Below are 20,993 nucleotides of genomic sequence, written 5' to 3'. Positions count from 1 at the left end.
ACACCCCAAATAGGCCCCAGAAGGTCCTACAGCTAAACACAGACGAAGATGTCTTGCGAGAAAGTAACATAAAATGAAGGCATGGCCAGTCGCCCCCCATCACAACATCCCTTCCCCTTCCTTTTGCACCCAAAGCGCACGTATTTGTCTGCCGCTAGTTTAGTCATCACAGATTTAAAAAAGACAGCAAGACGAAGACTGGTTGAGCCAGTAGTAGAGCTTTGTTAATTCGTGCCAGGCAGCAGCAGTGGCAAGAGCTCAGCCTTGCTGACTGCTCTTAGAATAAGCCAAAGCCATCGTTCCAGCAAGGAGGTTACCACGGATCCCTGCCATAAAAGGAGTAGATTGCTCTTAAAATCTAACTAATGCAGATGACAAATGTAAGAATGACTAAATAAGAAACAGCTCGCTTGGCTGATTTCCTATGCTGGCCCCTACTGCTACTGAAAAAAATCCATCTTAACAACACAGAGGAAAATAAAAACCAGCTGAATATCTTTTCTTGGATGGCTAGTTCTCACATTCCCATTCAAAGACAGTCTATTTTGCTGTTGGCTCCGCTCTCGGCATGAAACTGGCCCTGAGGTACCGAACTGGGGATGAGGGACAAGTGTGGCTTTAGGGCTGCTAAACCTTCGGCTTGAAAACTGCACTCACGAACACAGAATTTGCACCTCGCTAAATAGCAGGCTGTTATTCTAGCAGAAAAAGTTTAAAAAGTGAATTCCGTAAGCTAGTGCCCAACTAATGGCAAACCGATGTACGCTAGCAGATCAAGTCTAGTTGTAGTGTAATTAAAATGGAATCAGATCCAGCTCTTCGGAGCCAAGATCTAGCTAACAAGCCTGCTTTAGAAACCAATCAAATCTATAATAAAGCAGCAGCCTCCAATGTGTGGGAGGGTACAATGCCTCACGATTTTTTTTTTCCATAGGAAAAAGTTGTTGGAGCAAGAGACAGAAGGAGACGAACGATATTTTGAACGTTCGGGTAAGTGCTTGCCTTTCCCCCACAAATCATCCCCACCTCTGGGGACACCTGAAGTGATCAGAAAGAGTGGATGTTCTTAAAAACTAAGGGAACCTTAGATTTACAGTGTAGAGATATCTCAAGTATTTCCCAGCTCCTTTCAAAAAGGGAAACAAAGGTAACTCACTTCCAACGTCTCTGTCTTTTGTTTCACACATTCGTGTCCAAACAGAGGCACAGTTTGCTACACATGAATTTAAAGTTTAAGGTTTATTAGAAAATTACTTGATCTTTGATAGCACTGCATATTTTATACATCCGGTTAAAATGCTTTTTATCACTTTCATTCAAATTCATGATTTGTTGCTAAGTTCTACACGTAATCTTTGTAGTTAACGTACTTATACACACAGAATGGGTACCTGTAGTGGAAGGGCATCTTACTGAGAGGCAGGGAGCCTCTTCAGGAAACATTACCTGTCTGTACTGGAAAGTCACAGAAGCGATGCCATGGTTTTATGGCTTCAGCAGACGTCCCGAGTTCCCCCTGTCTCCACTGGGGATTTGCAGGGGACAGAAATCCAAAGGTCATCAGCTGAAAAGGCCACAAACCAAGCCTCAAAATCATGAATAGTTTCACTGGCATCCACCTCTACTCTAAATGATGTGCTGTTATTCCTTCCACTGCCACACAGACGGATTCAAGAACTCTAACCAGATCACTTGTTTTCAATGGCCGAAGGGTCAGTTCAGTTTACAGAGAAATCCCTGAGATTATACATAGCATCGAGCTGCTTTTGAATAAGGAGGAAAACTGGTACAGTAGGATAAATTTTACATTTCTTGGACTACAAAGCTCCCACAACATTTGTATCTTCCACATTAATGGACAAAATAATGCTGTAAAAGTCAACATCTCTTGTGCCGTGCTTTGAAGGGTGTTACAGAGAAGAGTTCAAATTAAAAGAATCTATAGGTAGATCAAGTCTATTTTCTTGGGGGAGTGGGGAAGGCAGTGGAGTAAAAGGCCCTCATTAACCCTACTCAGTCCCTTTCAGAAGTATAAAATGGCATCAATACTTTGGAGAACCTACTCAGAGAAGGAGGTGGGGAGAGAGAGGAAACTGGTAGCAGTGTGTAGGTGTACCTTCTAACAAGGGACTGTGGAATTGATAACAGGTGGTACCTCTATGAACTACAAAAAGCTGGCAGCACTTGTCTCACTTGGTTGATGGTTGATCACAGTCCAGTGGTTCTTGATTGCATATTTGGATATTTTTGTCCAGTTTGCACTTTAACATCCATCCATAGGAGTAGTGGCAGGCATCTCTACTCAGAAAGATACTTAAAATCACTATCCATGGCACTGAATGCTCCAGGGGAGTTGAAAGTGCCTTCATATCCACTGAAGAACACTTCTACATCAATGCCAACTTTAAGAAAGTGCAATTGTACCCAACAAATTTAGCCATGCAACTTTCCAACCTTCCGTGTTAAAAATAAAAATACGCAGCCACTAATCATCCTGGCATCAGATTGTGGTAAGATCCTTTGTGTCCCTTAAGCGAAGGCTCCTGCACCCTGAGGAATGGATTCAGACATGGTTACTCTACTTCTTCCTCATCCAGTGAAGTCAAAACCTTATCCTGTAACGTAGAAAGAAAACTTACAATTATGAAAGTAACGAAGACCTTCACCCTAATTTCAAATCTGCTGAGGTCAGACAGTAGGCTTGCCAGTAGGATTTCCTGACCTCGCATGCTATCTGTTCCAATGGACACAGGCTGTACAGCTGCTGAACGTTTCCATTCATCTCACGAAGCACAAAAGGACTAGGATCTCCGTTGCAAGTGCCTCCCAGCAAATTCAGGTAAAGGAGCTACGAAGGGCAGCAGCTCAGTGTCACTGCTGACAAAAGGGCACCTGGCACAACTGACTTTGAAAGAGGGATATGAAGATAAACAGATGCCTTTGTGTACGGGGAAGGTGGAAGGATACCACGCCGTAAGGGCGGACTCTATTAACTGCTGAACTAATATGCTGCCCCCAGAACCTGCCAACGGCAGACTTACAGGGAGAAGTATAGGACTAGGGCAAGCATAAAGTTTTCTGGTGTTTCTCCCAGCCTTCAGCTATTCGTGGTGGAGAGACTGTCTGTGCCTGGAACAGCGTTTTGTACTTAATAACTCTCCATGCATGTCTCCTGTTGGTTTTTTTTGGACCTATGTAAATGAAAAGCTTGAGGCATAGAAGATGCCTTGTAACAAGTATTTCCATAGCTGGGGTACACGCTGCATTAAAGAATATGCAGTTTGGTTTGGTTTGGTTTGCATCTGGCCCGTGTTAGTTCTGTGAAAGTGTGCTGCTTCAAGGTGCCTAAGGCTATGCACAAGTCAATGGAGGCAAAACACATACCCAGCCACCCTGGTCCTGAATCCACGGCTTGAAGTGTTCTCTAAGGTACTTTAATCCAAAGCCCAAGACCAGGTTCATAGGATGGTTGTCCACAGCAGTAAGTCTGGTGACAACTTCCATTGTAAAGGCAACTTTTGTACATTGTACTTGGCCTCCTGGCTCACTTGTTGAAACTGCTGAGACATCCTCCAGGAACAAATCAGTGATCCTCTCAAAGAAGGTGTAGGACAGCATGTCTTTAAAATGCTGACAGAAAGCACGGTCCTTTTTGATCTGAAATTAAGAATAAGGATTGATTAAATTGAGCTGCTTTTGTTGGAATTGCTTTCCTCGTCTTATCGGGAAAGGAGAGCATCTCTAAGTATTACATGCAGTATAGTCAAATTGTGGTGTTGAATGCAAGAGATGACACACAAACCCCACAACTCGCTGCAAAACTGCTACTTTAGGCTCTGGAGGTCACTTCATGTTTTTTCCTAAAAAAAAAAAAATCTCCAGTTTTTTTGGCTGTGAATAAGAGAAGCAGAGAGAGAGAAAGCAAAACAAGTGTGACACTGATACTGAGACCTGCAGGTGAGGGGACATGGGAATACAGGAGCAGCGGGAAGGTGACAGTAAAAGCAAGGTTATGGAAGATGCTGGCAACAGCTGCCATGCTAAGCTCCATTTGCTCAGTCATGGTCTTTGTGATGCTTCTTACTGCATTTGTATACCTCTCTGCTGCAGGAGCTGAGCACGTCCTCCATGTGGGAGTATACCTTTTTAGGCTGGGGGCAGCTAAAAAGGGAGTAAAGGGAACAGGTACGTATACTTTTAATAGAGAAAAATTCCACTCCAACTAATGAACTCATGTGGGGGTTCTTCTATAGCTTTTGGGCAGGGCTTTCAAAATGTGCTCAGAAGATTTATTTCCCTCCAGCAACTCTCAAAGCTGTAGCATTTCTGTCCCTCCAACTGGGAACAATTTGTATGCCAAATTTAATGTGAACACAAGAGTTTCTCAGAGTGACTCAAGTGCTTACATGCCACAAAAGTCAACAGGAACAAGGAAAGTGACTGCTCTTTGAAATGTACATTTTTGTTGTCTTCCTCCCGCACCCCCCCCCAGCAGAGATCTCTGCTAGTCCTCTGGTCTTGAGAAAGATTTCAGGGTGAATGGTGAAGGTTTCGGAAAGACCTAAATGTGGAAAGAGAAGTTCAGGATAGAGACAGAGCGCACCAGGTTACAAAACATTCACTCCCAGGAGAAGTAAATCTCTCTCTCACACTCTAAACTGTGTAGCTCCTGAAAACCGAAGGAGCTCCTGAAAATAGGAGGAGTTACCTTTTCTTCTAGTTGGTCCCCTGATTGTCTTAACAGTGCAACTACTCTTCGTATTATCTTTTCTTCATCTGTTAAAGAAAAAAGTTAACATAAATATCTCAGCCTTCTAGTAGCATTCAGATAGTAAACTATGGCAAAAGCCTTTGTGTCACTTAATCACGAAAACAGCTGCTATTTTGTGGCAAATTCACAATGAGGTGTGCATTCAGGCTTTAAGCAGAAGCTCACTGTTCTAGTCTGCGTGGAGTAAGCAATGCTGTTTCTCCATCTGCCCGATGTTTTGCTTCAATTAAGAATCTGGGAAAGAGCAGGGGCTTTAACATCCCACTGCCAGCCCTTTGGGCTTTGAGATATTTCTGATAACAAGCCAGAACAAAAGAGCGCCTAGGGGTAGCCCATGAAAATGGACTTAAAATTAGGAAAAAAAAAAATCCCTCACCATTGACATTTATACCTTCTGCAACTCATTAGGACAAACTCTGGGTTTGCCAGATTAAAGAAAATGCAAGTATGGAAGGATCCCCCTTGTCACCAGAAATCCATAGAAAGCTTGCATTAAAACTAAATCTCTGCAGACGTCCTGGAAGACAAGCAGTTCAGACTTATAACAGATTGTTGAGCAATGTTGTCCCATCACTGAAGAGGGATTGACCAAGACATTATTGCCCCAGGGACTGGTCTTTGGCATTAGAGGCCCAGTGTATTTCTCTGCCCTCAGTCCTGCCACTCCTACTGCTGCTCTGACACCTTATGTCCCTTTACCTTTATCCTCTTTTTCTCATGGCACACCTCCTTGGATTTTTAAGGGTGCTTCCTTTAATTGCAGTGGCAGGCAGGACTCGTTAGAGGATTGCAAGAACAGCCCCTGAAATGTGGGCGACAGAGCAAGAACCAGCAGAGCAAACGTCCTTCACAGAAGCCCTGACCACTTCACCATGTCTAGACAAAATGCCTCAGTGTGCAATCCCAGCCTGACATGCTGCCCGGGAGCATGAAATTCTTCACCCTTACCATGTTCCTCGCCCTCAGTTTCACCACCAGGATCACTATCGTCTTGTTCCTGACGCGGGCCTTGAGACATTATCTTGAATGACACATCTGAAGGAGATTCCTGGGATCTGGAAGTAACAAGCTTGGCAAGTTTGTCTGCAATGTGGTTGACATCTGTTGTTTCACCTGATTGGGAAGGAGGGTGGGAAATAAAGAAGGCAATTAATCTTTCCAGGAAATAATTCAGTGATTTACTCGTTTACATGCCGCCTGAGGTGGAAGTGCCCATAGGATATCAGGAGATACATTTCCCCACACTGGGGCTTTGCTATTTCTTGAGATCGGCTGGTAATAATTTAGAGAGACAAGTAGAGCAGTACAGCCCCTCTCTGGTATTTGAGCAGCAGCTAACTATACAGAGGCCATACAGAGGCAAGTGTGAGTGTTGTTCACCAGTGTACATCCTTGCGAGCCAGAAGCACGCCGTGTGTTGAGAACCACGAGAGCACTGCTCTACAGGACTGTGAATCTCAGACCTTACTGTGAGAGTGGTATTGCCCGTGATTAGGTTCATCTATAGGTCCAGATTCAGAAAAAAATGGTGTATTTGAATGCTCTTTCCTTGTTCCCATGGTCTAATCCTGGGAAAGGAGAAGCAGACTTCACTTCAGAGGCACCTCTAGCACAATAGCTTCTCCTGTCCTTGACACTGCTGTATTAAGCAGGCATGAATATTTGGAGAACTCGGCAACCAGGCTGGCTTTATCCACCTTGTGTAATGACCCTGTTCAGGACCCTCACTGGCTGAAGGCGTGCCTCACTGAGGGGACTCCAACGGGGATCCTGCTATAGCAAAGAGAGCAGCAGGAGCTGTTACAAGGTTCATTTCATCTACAGTGTGGCCTTCCTTACAATTTGCCTAACAAAGCTTGGGATGCAAAGCCCCATCTCCCCACCACAACTGCCAAGTGGCAGCTCCTGCGTGACCATCAGGCATCAAGACAAGCTCAGGAGTGGCCTGACCCATAAGACACATAAAATTCACAAGCAGAGTTTACTGTGAGGGCCGCAGGGGTTAATGCAGCCAATAAAACCTGCATTTCAAGGCTGGTGAATGAACCCCAAGACATTTCCATCCCCTTGTCTGCTGCAGAGCTTGTCAGGGAGCTGCTAAACTTCTAGGAAGGGGATCAGGCTGTTCATTACTTCGGAAACCTAAGACTGGGCAACAGGACAGGCCTTCAATTTAGATGGGTAGTCCCCAACAGCATCCCCATTTTCTCCAGAATGGCCTGGGCAAGTTTGCAGTGCAGCTGCTAGCAGTGTAAGTGACAAATAATAATAATAATGTTGTAGGAATTGGTCCAGCAACTGGCTGAAGGGCAGGTAAAGCCAATATTTGAAGCCAGGCAGGATCCCCAGGGAGGTTAACACCCAACACGGGGAGGTTTTTCCTTGACGCCATGCTGCCACCCGTGCTGCAGGGAACACGGCAATTTACTGGCAGGGCTGTCAAGTGATTGCACCCAAACTGTTGAGTGCTTTCCTTGGCAATGTGAAAATAAAATGGATATAAAAACAGATATCCAGATGCAGACGAATGTCCCTGGCAATCAAACAATGGAAAGTTGTAGTTATTTCTCCCTAGCAAAAGGCACTGGGCTGAGGCAGGGACCATTTCTTGAGAGATGCAGCTGGATTTGTCAGGAGGGAAAATTATGGGCTTGGTGAGTAGGAGCTGGCCCAGGACAGTTAAACTGATCAGGGATGGGGCATTCATCTGGAGGAGTAGGTGATGGATAATTGTTAGTAATATCTTTAGATGTGGTGAAAGGGGAGAATTGCTGCAACACCAACAGTATCTAGGCTGTGACGAATTAAGCAAATAACCCCTTACCTTATGTATACGAAAGCAATATGGCAACCTATCATATACTGTATATGGCAACTTAATGGGGATACCTCATCCTCCTCTCTCAGTCTTGTATGAAAAGTTATTTTATATTTATATTAGTTAGTTATTTTCCAGAGTACAAAAGGTAAAATCCCATTGCCTGCAGTGCAGTAGTTGACGTGGGGCTGGCTTTGGTGGCTGGGGTACAAGATGTTTATGTGGATGGGATCCCCGGATGTCAGATGGGTCACAGCCAACTATCAGCTCTTCTTCCAGCATGAGAGGGCAGGTTCAGACTTAATATAATAGCAATGTGTGAAGGAGATTTAGATAACTCCAAAAGACTGTTTCCATTTAAGATAGAAGAGGTGGCCCAGAGACATGGGCTGCTCTGTTCTTGAGGCTGGATACTGCCAACTGCTTAGCACCAGCGTTTCAAGCAGAGTCTGGCACTTCGATCTAGTGTAGAATATATATTGCATGATTTGAACGGGCCTTCAAAGAACTTCTCTTCCCTGATTTTAGTGTGGGGGTCTTCAGTCTGACCAGTGTTTTATGTTTTCTTTCTAACCAGGTACAAAAAAGAAAAAGCCAATGCTCAGAAAAAACAATCTGTACAGTTGTACTATACTTACCACCATACAATCAAAAACAGAAAAGCCAGTCACAAGCACGCATCTTGCGTGTGCAAGCACTACTGAAGGTCTGGCAATCTACCGTCCTAATTGGAAATCAATAGAGCTAGATACCAAATAGTGACAGAAACATTCCTTCTCCTGCCTTTCCACAGGCCATCAGCCATTTAAGCTATCTAGAGAGAGATTTGAAGACAAACAGCAAAAGGAAAGAACTAAGACATACTTGTCTGATGCTGAGAATTCCCTTCTAGAATGATCTTAGATCGTGCCTCAGTGTGCCCTTGTTGCACTGGTGGTGTTGAAGACTTTTCCTGAGCTGCTCCGCCGCAGAGAAAAGGCAGACAATATCCTGGCAAGTACTTTCTTTTCGATTGCTTTTTGCTGTGCTGTTCAGTCACGCCACCCTGAAAAACTGCTGTTAGTGTTGGTCCCTTTTTATCCCTTTGGTGGTCAATCTCCGCTTTTCTCCTGATTAACGACGACGACTTCTGCACATTGGCCTCATTTTTCAAAAGTTTCCTATATTTACTGACAGACAACCGCCGCTGGGCGTAGGCCATTAGGATCTTGTATTCTATGCTGTCTCGCTCATCATCTTCCAGCGGTATTTCTTCCATACTGACATCATTTGGCAAAGACATCTTGGTCCCTGCAAGAACATATTCTTAGTTTTAATGGCTTAGGGAATTGCCTGTTTTTCATGAATACCAACCAGTACTCGACATTTCTTCAGAACCTTTCACCAAACACCTTATAAACTTCAGTGATATGAAAAATATTGCAGTATCCGCGAGCCAGAGAAGCACTGTTTTCTGGAAAGAGAGTTAGAGAATTTTGTTACTGAGAAATACCTCAGGCGGCATTCGAGGCCATTGAAGAACGGGAACAAGAGATCTGCTACATTGGTCTTAACTGCATGTGGTGGCTTAGGCAAGAAAGATGAGGAAATTCAAGGAGTATTCAATGGTCAGGGTATAGTGCAGGAAAAGAGGAAAGCCCATAACAACAAGAACTGGTTCTCAGTATGGAAAGAAAATTCATCAAAGCATTGCAAAGGAAAAGCCTATACTCTGGCTCAAATGAGCAAGCATGTAAATACATGAGAACTGTGCTTTCGGAGGAAGCTTTAGCAAATTTGGGCCCTGAGTGCTCTAGGTAGGAATGCAAATGAGAACTAGCCCAAACACTAGGAAAAAATATCATATTTACATATCATAACGTTCTCAACTGTCCTTTCACTTTAGGGGACCTGAATCAACAATCTTGCGTGTTTGACTGCATGCAATGGATGGTGCGGTGGCACTTATCTAGTGTAATTTGTTCTTGTCCAGATAAACACACCAATCCCACAGCATGTACGTGCATTTTGCCATCTTCCTGTTTCCCTAACGCTTCGTAGCTTACCAAGCCACAGTGCAAAACACTCTTAGATTTTTGCTTTTCACTAGACCCATTTCCACCTGGCCTTCCTGAAGCCAGAAAAACAAGAGAAAGACACGGGAGGGATCAGCTGTGATGCAGTGACCCAAAAAGGTCTCTTCTGCAGAGCCCAGGTGAGGTTTTAGATGTTTGAGCGGGCAGCCCCAACCACCGATGGCAGGCTCTCGTGACACCTCTCTTCAATGACCCTCATAAAATTGAACAAAACTATGCACATATCCAGAACCTGTCACTGGGGTCTCTCTTGCTGACAAGCCAAAATAGGAGGCTTCTGTCCTCACTGCCCTGTCTTAAACAAGTACCAAATTCACACACACTATGCTCTCAGGCTGAGAGAAACAAATTTAAGCTAATTTCTTCCCGCCTGGAATATCATTCTGCTATTTGAATCTAACACTATTGCTCATATGTATCCAACAGGACAGTTAAATCCTAAGCACAGAGACTCACATTTGGGAGTTAAACACACACCACAGACCCCCCCAGTCCAAAGGAAAGTCAGTGGGAAGGAGGTGCCTTGCTCCCCCTTGTATTTTTAACTTCTGCCACTGGGATAAGAGCAAGCCATCCCCCCTAATTCACAACAGCAGAGCGGCTGTTCTGTAGGAGGCAGCTTTCTAGCACAGCCTGTTCCTGCAGGGGTCTCCAGGCACAGCAATGGTGTATGAAGGCACCTGGGCATCCTGTTTCTTCACAGGTGCTGGGAGGCAATGCTCAGAAGCAGGGAGATTGCCAGGCTGCACTTTAATTGCAGATCATCTGTCTTTACTGTGCAGAGGTCTGAAGGTACTACCTGCTTCCTTCAAACTCCAGAAAACTACAAGTTGTTGCGTTGTGACCCACCTGTTACTCACCATAAAACTTTCTTTTTCCTAAGTATGAGGGTGAAATAAGTCATATATGTATGTACAAAGCACCAAATCTTCATCTGGTATAAACGATCCTAGTCCCCTGAAAACCCACAGGAGGATACTGGCTCACCTTTAGCAAAACTCTGGCTTTAAACTTCTGAACACCTCTATTTGGAACAGACACCTCACCTCACATGCATCTCATTTCACTGCTCAGGCTAAGGATACCCTTTGTCTTCTGGATATAGGTGGTGTTAGGACTGACACACTTAAAGGGGGTTAATAAAAAAGTTGGAAGTGGCTGATTAGTCAAAAAAGATTTCCCTGCCCCAGCAAGGTATGGAAAGAAACAAAGATCAGCTGATGTGTCATCTTGTTTTCAATACTACTTTTATTGTAAGATTTTAACTTCATTTTGGTGAAGTTTCACATTTGTAACCATTTAAGTTAAAAAAACCCACTTTTGTGGCACTCTGCTGTTTTTCCATGAGCTGCAAAAAAAAAAGCAAGCAATATTACAAAACTTAGATAAGCCACTTTTACTTCCACCATGCTAAGCTAAATTGGTTTTTGGTGGCGGTGTTGAGAAAACAGAGGGGAAAAAAAGGAACGTATGTACGAGCATCAGAAATTAGACCAACTCCAAACCCGTGGCTTACCTGTGCTCTTAGTTCAGCATTGTCCTTACCAGGGAAGGGAAAAGGGACGAGGAAAGAAAAGGGGAAGAGGAAGGAGAGGAGGAAGGGAAAGAAGAAAGGGAAAGGGTTGGGGAGGAAGAAACCTGGAACTGTTGCATCATAGGTCCAACGTGATAGTTCCTCTAACCTTGCACTGCTAAATGTATCTATGCACCCCACAGTTTGCATCCCGTTTTAGAGACTCTATTTTTCCTTCAAGAGAAAGCACTGTTCCAGATGCTGCTCCGCGATAGCACTGGCTTCCACTTTCACTTTAGGACAGTCGCTAAAGAAATGAGAATGGTAATAGTGTAATAGGGAGAAGGGGGAAAAAACTAGGGGGAAAAAACCCAGCACAGCCACTGGTAGAAAAGGGAAAGATGACTTGTTTATCTCTCAGGGAGCTGCTGTGTTAAGTCACTCCATGTGTGGGCCAAAATGTAATTTCCCAACCATGCTCAAGTTAAGCTATTGACACACCACCACCCCACCCCCAGCCTCCAACAGCCTGTCTCAAACACATGGCAACAGCCTCTCTGAAATTTTCTTCCCAGTGCAAGCCTGGGTGTCAGCTTGCTCAGTTTTCCAACTGAATGTTTAGAAATCTATACTAAACTTCATGTGGCAAAGCATCCCACTGTGCTTGGAAGAGAATTTATCCCGATAGCATCCAAGGTACAAGCAACTACGTTGCCTTCAAACAGCCTTCTGGGCCTCAGCAGGAGCCCTGTCCTGTGAAGGGCCCAGTACTGCACTGAGACGTCTTGCTCACAAGGTCATGTGAAGGTGAGTCCCTGTTTGCTGGACATGGCCAGGGCACTTTGGAGGCCGGAGAAGAGGGCACAAGTTCCCCTTCTCTTGCTAGTTACTTTCTTGAGATATTGAAGGGGTCAGCAGGAGCTTTGTGTCTTCTCACCACGTTCATGTAGGCAGCTTTAATGAACCTGCAAGGGAAACTGAAAGCCCAGCAGGAAAATATCTGCAAGAGACTGTTACAAGAAATGAAGTAAGTGGAGAAAAAGAAGTGGGAGCTAGAAATACAGAGAAAACAAAGGAGAACTGAAACGCAGATGCAAGACAGGCATGGGGCTGCTGCCTCTTGGTTGCTGTGCCTAGGAAGGGAGCACCGATGTGCATACCACCCTCGTGATGCAGGGGAGCAAAGCTAAGACCTTTTCCGTGCCCCCTGATTGTTTGAGACCATCTTCCAGTCCAAACCAGAGCAGTTTAAAGAGTGTCTTAAGCTGCACTGCATTTCTCAGTGTGTCCGCTGCACAGAAAGCAAGGCTACAGCGAGTCCCTTCAGCTGGTCAATGAGCCCAGGAACTGGCACTGCCCTTTGCCCCAGAAACCAGACCAAGCATTTATTTCATTCTGAAGTTTGTCCAGACACAGAGAGAAAATTTTAAAGGCTATGCCATTCTTTTCAATTATTTAATACCTCATTCAAACTCAAGTTTCTCCTTGAAAAGATCTAACGTCACCCTTCAGATCAGACACCGACGCTACTTAAAAAAGCATAGCCTTTCCCACCATGGGTACTCTTTATAGATCTAAAAAAAAATTGTGTAACATTCATACATACTCATTTTTCACTAATATAAAAATACAAATAACAATCTAAAAATAGACAAACTATATATATATAAAAAACTATATCTATAAATTATAAAGTAATTATATAAAATAATATAAACATTCATTCCCAAACAGCAAGAGGAATTACCAGTAGCAGTATTAAAAAACCCTTACAGCCCTTTACAGTGGGCTGTTACTTATACATTGAGAACAGCCCTACCCAAGGTGGCTGAACAGACAAAAATCAAATAAGAGTTCAAAGGTTGGTCTCCTAAACGAGGCGAAGTGCAGACCAGTAGCAGGAGGTAGGGTATTATTACAGCTGGCTAGCACATAACCTCAAATAAGCACTTGCACATCAGATGCAGCTGTACGGCTAAGCCTGCACCTCGATCTGATGGGGAACCTCTGAGAAATGAAAGAAATTATGTTGGTAAAAATGTGGTATGGGAGCTTCCTTACCGGTACTTTTTTGAGCACTGATGTCTCGGTAAGAAATCTCACCCCTGTGTAAACAACAAGGCCAGAGGAGCATAAAAAAAGAACAAGGGCTCATAGTTTATAGCTCATGTATGCCATTAATTATAGATAGCAAGAAAAGGAGATATCACCGCATGCTGGCAAGCATTTATAAAGGAGACTGCCAGTAGCTAACTTGTTTTTTAGTCCATTTTAGTTTGAAATCCTAATTGGTGATTACATCTCTCTTGAGACTTACTTCTTCAGACTAAACCCACTTTATTTTTCCAAAATCCCATCTGGTATGGGCCAGAGACAAGCCAGGCCTTTTGCAGAAGCAGCAGCACTCACTTTGCACGAACTCTCTCTCAGAAATGAGTTTCTATAAAGAACATTTTTTTTTATGCAAGCATTGATTCAATTTGACAAGTACTTGGAAGTCCTGCTAAAACCCGAAACTGCGTATTATTTCCTAGGATGATTAAAAGAAACTCAGAGGATCAGATTATGGAGAGTAGCAGCACGGTCTCGTTCTGTCTACTTAAAAACTCTGGTCTAAATTATTTATCTTCTGGAGCTTGCAGGCTCTGAGGCAGCAGCGTTACCCACTCCCTCTTTACTCTCCTCCGGACCTTTTCCTCCCATTGTCGAATGCTACATCAACACACCATTTCCCAGAAAATGGAAATTGAACGGCCAACGCTCATAGCAGTACATTTACCTATAACCTTCCACTCGCTTCAAGAATTATCTGCCAGGAATGAGAAATTTGGCAAAAACACAGATGGACTTCTGTGAGCAGCACAACCAACAAAACCTGCTTTCCTGTGGAGTCCCTGAGAGCCAATACTGGCTAAACTTGCCCAAGTCCACAAAAATACCCTCCAAAATTGCTGCACTGTAACACCACCGTGGGCCAATTGCAATGATAGTCAACTAGAAGCTTGAGAAGTTTATTATATGAGGCTGAGTGTGTGGGATACAGAAAAGAAACAATAAAAAAAAAGAGATAAAACTAGCAATGGGACTGTTTAATCTTTGTCAGGGGGAAATCTAGCCTGGAGGTTCAAAAGCAGACGAAATAACTGCTGATTTGGAGGGCCAGTGTTCGACAAAACTGCACCAAGTGGTGTTATTTATTAATATATAGTTGCCTACATAGCAGCAAACCACCATGGTGGCTAACTCTACCAGGCCTCTTGGCTGGTGCTCACCACAGAATCCACCTGAGCCCACACCTGGGTGCTGCGCTCATGCTTTCCCAGCCCCTCCTCGCCTCCTAACCCTGCTGGCGTGCCTCCTAACCCTGCTGGCGTGCCTCCTGTCCTTCCTCCTCAGGTGCCCACATAGCACTGACAAGCTCTACCACTATTTCTTTCACGGGAAGGTTCATCTCACTGCCTCATGCACAGCCCTGGCATTTACCTCCAAAAGACTTAGGGACCTTGGCTAAGCAGAGGCAATGTCAGCACTGACCCTGTTGTTTGTCTCGATTCCCCGTCACATACACTGTCGCCGGCACTAGCAAAGCCCAGGGAAGCTCAGGTAGGTGAAGATGGCTCTGCAGCAAGAGGCAGAGCCTGCCCTGAAAGGCTGAATAGACAAAGAAAGGAGAAGTGAGAGAGGCCCCCGAAAAATGATTGTTAGTCTAAGTTATTCGGTCTGGTCTGGTCTTTCTCTCTCAACCAGCAAAGACAGAAATGCAGTTGCTTGCCTGGGAGACCAGTCCTAAATAGAACACTCTATTTTTGAGGCAATGCTGGAGAAAGGCGCTAACAATAAAAGGACCACTGTTTACCTTATTGACCCATCCCACGTGCGGGTCCTTCCCTTCAGCTCTGCTCTCACATGCAGAGGAGCAGATTGGGGCACATCATAGTGGAGGCTCCTGTGCAAGGTAAAGCAATGGCCAGGATTCCTCTCCCAGCTCTTCAAGGTAGATCCATTCCTCTGGGTGGGTGACCCTAACTTACTGATAGTTTTCGTGGAGAAAAGCAGAACCATCACGGGTCTCCAGAGTTCATTATTATGTAAAGCAACACGCTTCGCTGAAGAAGTATTTTGTACATATTGAGTCAGTCATTCTCAAAAAAGCCTTACCAGATATGTGCTGTCTGTGCAAGAGAGGCTGAACTGGTTTAAATTGTACACATGCCGTGGAAAGCTGGTTTTACACACCAGCCCACCAGAAAGGCCTTCTCCACGTCTACTCCAATACAGTTGCCTCTAGGATGGAAAGCAATAACTTGCAAGCTGAAGGACTGTGTGCCCCTTATTTAATCTTAACTAAATAGGACACAACATAATTAGTGAAGGCAGAGTTACACTAGGAAAACCTCCCTAGTGGCAACAGATTTTTCATGAGCACTGTTGTGCAACAGATACAACGCGTGCTATATAAAAAAGGTCTATGCTGATACACGTCTTTCAGAAGACAAGTTTTATGCTAGCCTGCAGCTGTCCAGAAGTATTTCTTATATTCAAAGCTGAGAAGCTGACAAAGACTCAGCCTCTAGGAGAGAAGTGATGCGCTACTTGGCTTTCATCACCAGCAGAAATGGTAAGGCACGTATTTATGACCTCCAGTAGACTAAATCAGCTATGACTGTGCAGCAAAGACCTGGGAGCAAAAAGGGAAGAACAGATCTGCTTACTGATGACTTTAAGGGAGCATGTCCCCTATTGACACACCTCCACCATTTACTTGCTTGGATTAGAGTTTCTTTCAGTTGTAAATGAAGGCATCTTACCAGCAAGAGGTCACCTAGCTTGTACCGGGCTGACCTGCAAGAACAAGGTGGTGAGGATTTAAGTCTACATGAATACGCTGGGCTCGTCACAAATTTAAAATTCAACCTTCCACAACTAACTGTAGTGTGGTTGGCAGAGAAGGACCTTGCTGTCTTTGGCTAGGTATGTCAATATCTTCTTTCAAAGGCATACAGCCAACAGCAGCAAAGCTCGTATGGCAGCTCCAGAAGTCCCAGGGCAGTTCTTACCATTTTTGACACCACAGCTAAACCTGAAAGTACATTGTTTGGTACCTAAAATTACAATGATAAATATAGCCATTTAATCCATATACAACTAAGATTCTGAGAGTCTTGTGCTAGGTTATAGACAGACAAACATTATACAGGAGAAACCAAGTTCAGAGAAGAAAAGGGGGGTTTATTACCTTCCAAGTCTATTGCACCAGCAGCCCTGGGTGCCTGCTGATCTCAATTCTTTGTCCTCCTCTTCCAGTGGTTAGGCTTGTTTCGCTAGAGCCAGCTTTGCAAGCACAGCACTTCCCTTCGGAAACCTGAAGTTAACTTCTTTTATTTAATATTTTCAGTCTTTCATCAAAACATATGTTCATAAGCTTTCACTAAGAAGGGCACTGCACTTGCAATAAAAAAAAAGTGCCCCGTGTACTTCCTTATGAGAACAACGTTCAAGCATGTCAGCTCGCTTATAAAAAAGCAGAAATGATAGGGCTGGCCTCTCCTGCACGTGACTTGTTCTCAGCAGTGCACAAGGCAAGGGGAAAAAGTCTATGCTTCTTTGGGGCTTCTTGCCAAATGCTATCTTTTTTTTTTTTCTTCTGAAACCTCTTTTTCTCCATGGTACAGGTCAAATCAAATCATTGCTTTCATACAGGAAGGGGTTTTTTAAGTGTTTTGGAAAGTTGTATCTCTTCCTCTATAAACTAGTGTACATTTTTTCATATGTTGTTGCATATTTTTTTTCAAAATCATGTTAAACATTAATTAGATAAGATTGGTAAGACACCTGTTACAGCATGGTGGTATTGCTCATGTAACTCATGGACCAAAATTGTGATTTTGTTACCCGTATAACTAAACCCAAGTTAGTCGGATCAGAAGCACACATCCATTTTAAGAGGGCTTTTCACCATCTTCCATTTTCGAAATAAGCTTGGAGATGAAGGTGCAAGCTAGGAGGGGTCCGATGCAGATGCAAGAGCCGAAGAGGGTGAATGCTTGCATTTATCTGTGGAAGAGAAATGGTTTTAGGAGGTACAGAGGGGTTTCTGACTGGGAGGAGACCCCTTCTCGGGAACAAAGGCACTTGAGGCTGCGCCTTCGTCTGAGGCCGTTGTACGGAAAAGGTCTGTCTGGTGCCTTTCCTGCGAAGGGAGGAATTTACTAGTAGAAACAGAAATATAAGCAGAGCCAACTTTGGCGTTTCCAGGGAATAGCAGCTTGGAGTTCACTTATACGTTGCAGGCTTATAGAAGCTTTTTTGTTCGTGTTCACTGAAGCTTTCCATTTCCTTCCTGCTTTCCTAGGGCCAACTGACCTGAGAGCAATAATAGCAGATGGAAAGCCTGCGTATTACGGATTATTAATGATCTGTCATTCCGTGGACTGCAAAAATTTCAATTTTCGTTTTCTTTTCAAACATATGCCGTACTCCAATGCAGAATATACTTTCTTCAATAGCAAGAGGGGAAAAAAAAGCAGTATTCGAGGCCCAGAAAAGGGAAGAGTAGACTGCTGGAAGCATGAAAGAAGAGCTGAACAACCACCCCTTTAAAAGTGAGATTTTGTATTTTATAGCACCAATCGGAAAATGAGAGGAATGAGAAAAAACAATCTAACATTAACTCTGCTCCATTATATCTCTTCTGTTACTATAGAAATTATTGCATTCTCCTTCTGTGTTACAACATGACAAAGCAGGCAAAAATTAGTCATTTTCCACTCAGGACTTGCGTTGGCCTTATAACTGGAGCTGGGTGTTTAGCCCCGCATAACTTTTGAAATATACTGGCAAATCCAAGTTTTGATTTGATTTGATCTGATTTGATTGAGGCAGCATCACTACCCATGGAGCAATGACCTCTTCCAGCATACAGCTACTCACCCATCGCTTCCATCAGTCTCTGCCATTTTCCGCCTCAGACACAGAATATCCCTATAGCCTTGAGAGTAGCCGGTCCGGTCATCATATAAAACTGCTGAGAAATCAAAATACCTGGACTCTTTTAAACCCCTGGTGGTATTTAGGAAAGAGTGCGGCAAATTGTGAGCCCCGTCTGCACGCAGGAAAATCTGTAGCCAGTTTTCTGCCTTGGCTCTGGGTTCCTAAAATCTCTGGGTAGAGGGGGCCTGACTTTGTCCCTTACGGAGCAATACTAGGAACAGGGATATTTCTAAGCGTGTTACAGCCAGCCTGAGCAGATGTGGGTGTAAGGGAAGGCTCACTCTGACCAGGACTCCTTTTTTCATTTTGGCAGTAGCTTTTTCAAACAAACAGAACTGGAAACAGTCCCAGAGGAGGCACGATGGATGTAAAAGGGAAACTCTCAGAGATAAAATACAGTATATTTTTAATGCGTTTTAATTATTTTTGCTTCATTGTGCTTCTCTATTTTCCTCCCACTGCTTTGTCTGCCAAAGAAGTTTTATTTTAATAGCCTTTCCTGGAAGTGGAGAGAATAGCAAACAGTCTGAATAATGGCAGTGTAATTCCCTGCTTTTACAGGAGGTTCACATTTGGTTTCTCTTTCGGTTCTCAGTCCCTTAGTGATTTTCTCCCATTAAGACTCAAACTAGATTCTCTGTCTTGCTTGTATTGTGGATTTTGTATCATGGATTTTAATTTCCTGGAAAACCCTTATATTATCTTCTTACGTTTCTTACCTTTTCTGTTGCCATCTATCTTATCTAAATCCTCCAGTCCTTTTATAACTGCCTCATTTACCTTCAGCTAACCCAGCCAAACACTTGATGTTGACTTACGCAGTTCTCCAAAGGGGATAAGCTGCTTTAAGAGTTTTTTTCATTTCCCACCTTGGGCAAACTTAGGTCTGTTATAAGCTAGTTTCGGTTTTGTTTCTCCTTATTTTCCAGCCTAAAATCCTTGATATCGCAACCTTCGTTTTGCAGAGTCTGTAAATGGACACTTATAAACCATTGTTTCCACTGACTTTCAGAGTGCCTGTGAGGATTGATTTTTATGATGTGTATTGAGCCAAAACTATAAGAATATTCCCCTCAAAAACTGGGAAGAGCTTGTGATCTCTGCTGAGAGAAACTAGTTTTTTTCCAGGAGGCAAAAATAAAGCAAAGAGGAAAAAACCTGTTTTGAGAGATGGAAAGGCTTGTGTTTTGTTTTTTTGTTTGGTTTTTTTTTTTTTTCCCCACTAGGAACAACTTCGGCATTTGTCCATTCTGAGTTTAAAAGATATAAAGCAATTTCAGTATTTAATTAGTTCTTGCCCTGCAAGTTTGAAACGGATGAGGGTAATGTGACCAGGTCATTCTACCTAAAGGAGCTTTTTCTGACTGTGAAATCTAGAAACTGGCTCCTTACACCAAAGAAGGGTAGAAGAGAAAAAAAACCCCAAAGACCCATCAAACAAGGCAGACCAATCTACCCCAGTCATCAGCCAAACTTCAGAAAACAGTCATGAATTAAAGGAGCTTCTGGCAGCTCCGGGGGCCTTCGAGCAGAAGCTGGGCATAGCAGGGACGGACTCCAGGTGGGTAAGCGGTGCCCCCCCACATCATCTGCTGAGAAACATCCGCATCTTTTTCGGTACAAAAGGGCTGCTGCCACGCAGACTGCGGGCTTTCAGACCGCTCAAGGGATCGCTCCTCAGAGGGATGGGAGGCTGGCAGCAAGCGGGGAACATCAGGCTGCCTTTAGGGGGGGGAAACGATTCCAGCTGAGGCGGGATGCCCCCCATAGCAGCGCATCTAGAAGCATCGACCCTGGGAAGGTGAAGGCGGGGGCTGTTGTGGTGGTGGGGGGGAAGCGGGCAGGTCCCCCCCCTGCCCTGCCCGACAGGCGGCGGTGCGGGCGGGGAACCGGCGTCGGGCAGCGACACCCGGCGGCCGCGGCCCCCCCTAGAAGCCGCTTCCACGGGCTGGGGCGAGCGCCCCCAAAATAAATTAATGGTGAATTAATTTATTCACCCCGGCAGGCTGAGGTGAGAGGTGCTGCCGGTGATGGCACGGCTGGCAAATAATGCGGCCGACAAGGCGAAAAGGCCCTTGGCGCTTCTGCCTGAGATTACCAAATCGACGCTTGTGTGGGCACAACGGAGTCTGAGTTTTAGGGAAGATTCAGGAACCGAAAACCGGCCGTGTTTCATTCCTGGCGCGTATAACTGTGAACCAAAAGTGAAATTTGGAAAGGGAGATTGCACAAAACTACACGGGGTGTTAAGGTTTCTTTCCGAGCAGTGCTGCTACCCTCGCTTGTTTGGTTTAGGTGGAAAATAATTTTTATTGTAAGTTACCACATGATGCAGCTTTTTCAAAAAGTGTTTTGCCTCTCCTTCTTACCATGTGTTGCAATGGAGTGAGTGGTGAGGGGCAAGGGGGAGGTTTGTGGTCAGAGAGGCACTGCTGTCCTCCCCTTTTAACCCTCTGGCTTCCTCCCGCTCCTCCCTGGGGCCAGCTCTGATGTGGTGCAGCTGGGTGACGCTGGACCCGATGCCAGGGAAAGAGCCCCCGTGAGAGGTCTTGCCGGGAGCCTCCCCGCTCTGCTCAAGGGTTGTGTCTCAGTCTTGAGATGCCCTCGCCCTTGGTTCTGCGGCCACAAACCTGACGATCCAGAACCTGACCCTGAGCTCCTAGTTTTGCTTCGCACCTGCCTCCTCGCTGCAGACCTCTCTGGGAATGGTGGGACTCCTGGCTGCACTTTGTTAGGATCACCAAGCCTGCTCTGCTTGCTTTGCACAGTGTTCTGGTTTGAGAAACCCACAACAATTTGTTGTCATTTAGACAATTATTCTATCAC

At 44.5% G+C, this 20,993-nt stretch overlaps 1 protein-coding gene across 2 annotated transcripts; it reads right to left on the bottom strand.

Moving 5' to 3' along the window:
- Positions 1-1,282: 1,282 nt before the first annotated feature.
- BCL2L14 (BCL2 like 14) lies at positions 1,283-16,645 on the bottom strand. 2 transcript variants are annotated; one of them, XM_063322639.1, is made up of 6 exons: positions 16,414-16,645; positions 8,454-8,879; positions 5,720-5,884; positions 4,709-4,776; positions 3,385-3,657; positions 1,283-2,615 (listed from the first exon to the last, which is right to left on the bottom strand). In XM_063322639.1, the coding sequence occupies exons 2-6, from the start codon at positions 8,869-8,871 to the stop codon at positions 2,574-2,576; spliced, it is 966 nt and encodes a 321-aa protein (XP_063178709.1). In that variant the 5' UTR covers positions 8,872-8,879; positions 16,414-16,645; the 3' UTR covers positions 1,283-2,573. The 2 variants fall into 2 exon arrangements, with proteins under 2 accessions (XP_063178709.1, XP_063178716.1); XM_063322646.1 differs by lacking the exon at positions 16,414-16,645 and adding an exon at positions 15,034-15,149.
- Between the last annotated feature and the right edge of the window lie 4,348 nt (positions 16,646-20,993).

Source organism: Chroicocephalus ridibundus, chromosome 1 (genome assembly GCF_963924245.1).
Source record: "Chroicocephalus ridibundus chromosome 1, bChrRid1.1, whole genome shotgun sequence".
NCBI classification, from domain to species: Eukaryota; Metazoa; Chordata; class Aves; order Charadriiformes; family Laridae; genus Chroicocephalus; species Chroicocephalus ridibundus.
This window is presented reverse-complemented; position numbering and strand designations above follow the sequence as displayed.